This window comes from Seriola lalandi, unplaced genomic scaffold (assembly GCF_002814215.2).
Source record: "Seriola lalandi dorsalis isolate HSWRI2012SDOR001 ecotype SW California unplaced genomic scaffold, Sedor1 jcf7180002051237, whole genome shotgun sequence".
NCBI lineage: Eukaryota > Metazoa > Chordata > Actinopteri > Carangiformes > Carangidae > Seriola > Seriola lalandi.
The window spans coordinates 13,986-18,050 of NW_019521790.1; the positions used below are offsets into that span (position 1 = coordinate 13,986).

General features: G+C 52.6%; 1 protein-coding gene across 1 annotated transcript; it reads right to left on the reverse strand.

Moving 5' to 3' along the window:
• Positions 1–1,618: 1,618 nt before the first annotated feature.
• Positions 1,619–4,064, reverse strand: LOC111649576 (cadherin EGF LAG seven-pass G-type receptor 3-like; the record flags this gene model as incomplete). Its single annotated transcript, XM_023399330.2, has 1 exon — positions 1,619–4,064. A coding segment is annotated over one exon (2,446 nt), but the record flags the coding sequence as incomplete, so codon positions are not given.
• Between the last annotated feature and the right edge of the window lies 1 nt (position 4,065).

Here is a 4,065-nt window from a genome sequence, read left to right on the forward strand (position 1 = left end):
GGGGGGAGGGGGGTAAATACTTTCATAGAGAGAAATAGCAAGAAAATTGGAAATGAATCTACGTCTGAGCTGAGAGAAGAAGAAGAGACAGATGGAGACAAAGACACAGAGACACAGCATTCATACTCACTCACTCACTCACTCACTCACTCACTCACTCACTCACTCACTCACTCTCTCTCTCAAATAAATGAATATGTTTTGAAGCTGCTGGTATAAAAACAGTGTAAATAGGGAAGCAGGTCACACACAGTCCCGAGCCATTAAAGCTTCCTGACAATACAAACACAACAAACAACACAACAAACAACAACCCATCACTAACCACTACCCAGACTTTCAAAACAACAACGCTGCTCTGGTTTTCCCTCGCTCGGCCTCTGAGGCTTTGATCATGTGATCACTGTCGGTGAAGCTCTGTAAAGCTTTTAGGCAGCTTTTATCTTAAAGTCTGTAAATACAGACAAATAAATAACAAAATACACCTAAAAAAATCTAAATGAAATTGACTTTAATTCACAGGAAATTAAAATAAAATAAAATGCATTTCTCATAAAGTTAATAAATACTTTACATTAATTATTGAATTTCTCATAATGTAATTATGATATTAAAACTTTCCAATTACAGTAATAAAGATGGCTGACCCTGTGAAATGGGCACTTGACTATTAAACATATGAAATATAAAATGATAATTTCCTGTGTTTCCATCCACATTAATAACCAACAGATTCACAGTTTCATGAGGAAACACTTCCCACATGAAACAGGAAGCAGCCACTGACAGCAGTCAGTGTTTCCTTGTTTTCCTGCGCAAGAGATTTTCTTTTTTCTTTTTTTTTTTTAACACCAAATCGCCATGGCAACCTGGACCGCTCTTAGCCCAGATCACCTGTCAATCACAGAGTGTGGGCGGTGCTACAATATTGATCGGAAACTGTCGCTGCCTCCAACAGCACGTCTCATAAACCAGACTGAATCATTTAATATGGAAAACTTATTAATAATAATGATGTCACCGTGTCACTGAAACAAGCAGCTTCAGGTTTTCTCTCTCCTGTGAGACGTACGTCTCCTCACACTGAGCGTTACACCTTTCTCTCTCCGAGACGCTGCTAAACCGACTCGCATCAATCTTTCAATTGTTTGTCTGTCAGCTGAGTCTCACTCCGTCACCCTCTGTGGTTCTGCCACAAACACAGTTTCTCCCATGAGCCTTTTCCTTCAGGGGCTCAGGTACGAGAGGCCGACGTCTAACAGATCTCATTTTCTCTCTCGCTCATTCAATCAGCTTTTCTTTCACACACACGATCGGCTTCACAGAGTGCCTCAAGTTTCAGAAACTCAAACTGATCCGTTCACACACACTCGAGTCAAGAGAAAGAGACAAAGTGAAGCAACAGCTCCCAACAGCATCCAGCCTTATCACCTCAGACCTGTGGAGTCTGAGTCCTTATCTTCACAGTATTTGTTACAGTGAATGAAGCTACAGGGGAAACACACACACACACACACACACACACACACTCTCACACTCACACACACACACACACACACACACACACACACACACACACACACACACACACACACACACTCCCTCCATGGTCTCTTACCCGTGACGGAGATCAGCATGGGAGCCACCAGAGGCCTGTTGTTATCCAGTTTTCGGCTCAGTCGGATCTCTCCGCTGGTGTGATTCAGGAGCAGCAGGTGAAGCTCGTTGCCGCGGTCGATGGTGTAGTACAGCCGGTCCGACACGTCGGGGTCGTGGGCGGGAACCCTCCCTATCACCCCGCTGGGGAAACTGTTGGAGCGGTTGGACACGAAGTTGTTGAAAATGATCTGGAAGTCCTTCAGAGTGGGCCGGTTGTCGTTCTGGTCCACCAGTCGGATCCGCACCGTTGCTCTGCTGACCAGAGGTGCGGAGGTGGCCTGGACCACGATCACGTACTCGTTTCGGGCCTCGTAGTCCAGATCGATGAGCGACGTGAGCTCCCCGGAGAAGATGTCCATCTGGAAGATCTCAGGGATGTTTCCCTCCACGATCTGGTACATGATCTGAGCGTTGGCGCCTTCGTCCGGGTCGGTGGCGGTGATCTGGGCCACCACAGAGCCCACCGCACTGTTCTCCTTCACCAGAACTTCAAAGTCATCAGCAGGGAAAACAGGGGCGTTGTCATTCACGTCCAGAACTGTCACCTGGATGTGGACGGGGGTGCGCTGAGGGGGCACGCCACGGTCGACGGCATAGGCGGTGAGCTCATAGAAGGGCACGCTCTCACGGTCCAAACGCCGCACAGTCCGGACGATGCCGGACGTGGGTTCGATGGTGAAATCTCCATCGCCGTCCTCGCCGTTCTGGAAGGTGTACTGAACTCGACCGTTGGCGTGGGCGTCGCGGTCCGTGGCTGAGATCTGGAGGACGCTGGTGAAGGGAGGGGCGTCTTCACTCACTGTCCCCTGATACCTGGGGCTGAGAAACTGAGGCGCGTTGTCGTTGACGTCGTTGACGTTCACCTCGACGTACGTGGTGTCTGATTTCTGTGGGATGCCGTTGTCTTTAGCGGTGATGGCCAGAGTGTAGGTCATCTGGTCCTCGTAGTCCAGCTCCGCCTGCAGCGTTATCGCCCCGCTCGCTGGGTCGATGCGGAACTGTGGGATATTGTCCTCCAGGAAGTAGGTGATTCGAGCATTTTCGCCGACATCATCATCAGTGGCGCTGATCATGACCACGGTGCTGCCGGGAGGCCGGTCTTCGTTCACACTGACAGAGTAGTGGGCGCTCTGGAAAACAGGCCGGTGCGTGTTAGCGTCTGTGATGTTGATGTGCACCTGACAGGTGTCGTGGAGCGTGCGGTCCGAGGCGGTGACCGTCAGGACGTAACGCCGCTCCTGTTTGTAGTCCAATGGGAGGGCAAGCGAGAGAAGTCCCGCCCCTCCGGCTGTGCTGATGGCGAAGCGATTTCTGGTGTTTCCTCCGGTGATCTGATAGGTCACTGCGCTGTTGACATCACGGTCCACCGCTGTGACGGTCACCACGCTGGTGCCCACAGAAGCGTCCTCATTGAGGCGAGAGTAGTACTCCTTCTGTAGGAACTCGGGGCGGTTGTCATTGACGTCCATCACCGTGATAGTGACACTGGCTGTAGCGGAGAGAGGCGGCATGCCGTAGTCCCTCGCCTCCACGCCAAAGAAGTAGTGCTCCACAGACTCCCGGTCCAGGATGGAGCTGACGGTGACCCAGCCTGTGGCGGAGTTGATGATGAAGGGCGTGTCCGAGCTGGTGCCAGTTAACCTGTACTCCAGGCGGGCGTTATCACCTGAGTCTGTGTCTATGGCCTGGATGTGGAGGATGGAGCTACCGATCGGGGCGCTCTCCAGAACAGATGCCTGGAACGGCGTGGAGACAAAGATGGGTGGGTTGTCGTTGACGTCCGTCACCTGAACGCTGACAATCCCAGTGTTGTTGGAGAGGGGGGGGCGGCCATTGTCCTGAGCACGAACCCGGAGCGTGTACTCCCGTTCGGCCTCGTAGTCCAGAGGAGCCACCACCTGGATCTCACCTGTGACGCTGTCGATGGAGAACTGCCCGCGGCTGTTACCACTGATGATGTTGTAGTGAACGGCTGCGTTACTGTCCTTGTCCCGGTCTGTGGCGCTCACACGCAGGATCTCAGAGTGAGGCCGGACGTCCTCTTTAACCGCCACCACGTAGCGCTTCTCACTGAACTGAGGCACGTTGTCGTTTTCATCCAGCACGGTGATGAAGACCTTGACGGTGGCGGAGCGTGGACCGGGATCCTTCCCCTGGTCGCTGGCCTCCACCTGCAGAGTGTAGTGCTCGTTGGTTTCCCGGTCCACCGCCCCCCGGGTCGTAATGAGGCCAGAGCGCGGGTCGATCTCAAAGGCCGATCGCGCAATCGCCGCCGTGTCACCGATGAACCGGTAGCGGATGTTGGCGTTGGAGGGGGAGTCTGAGTCTGTGGCCCTGAGCTGTAGGATGGGATACCCCTCCTCCACGTTCTCCCTGATGGTCTCCCTGTACTCCGACTGCTCAAAG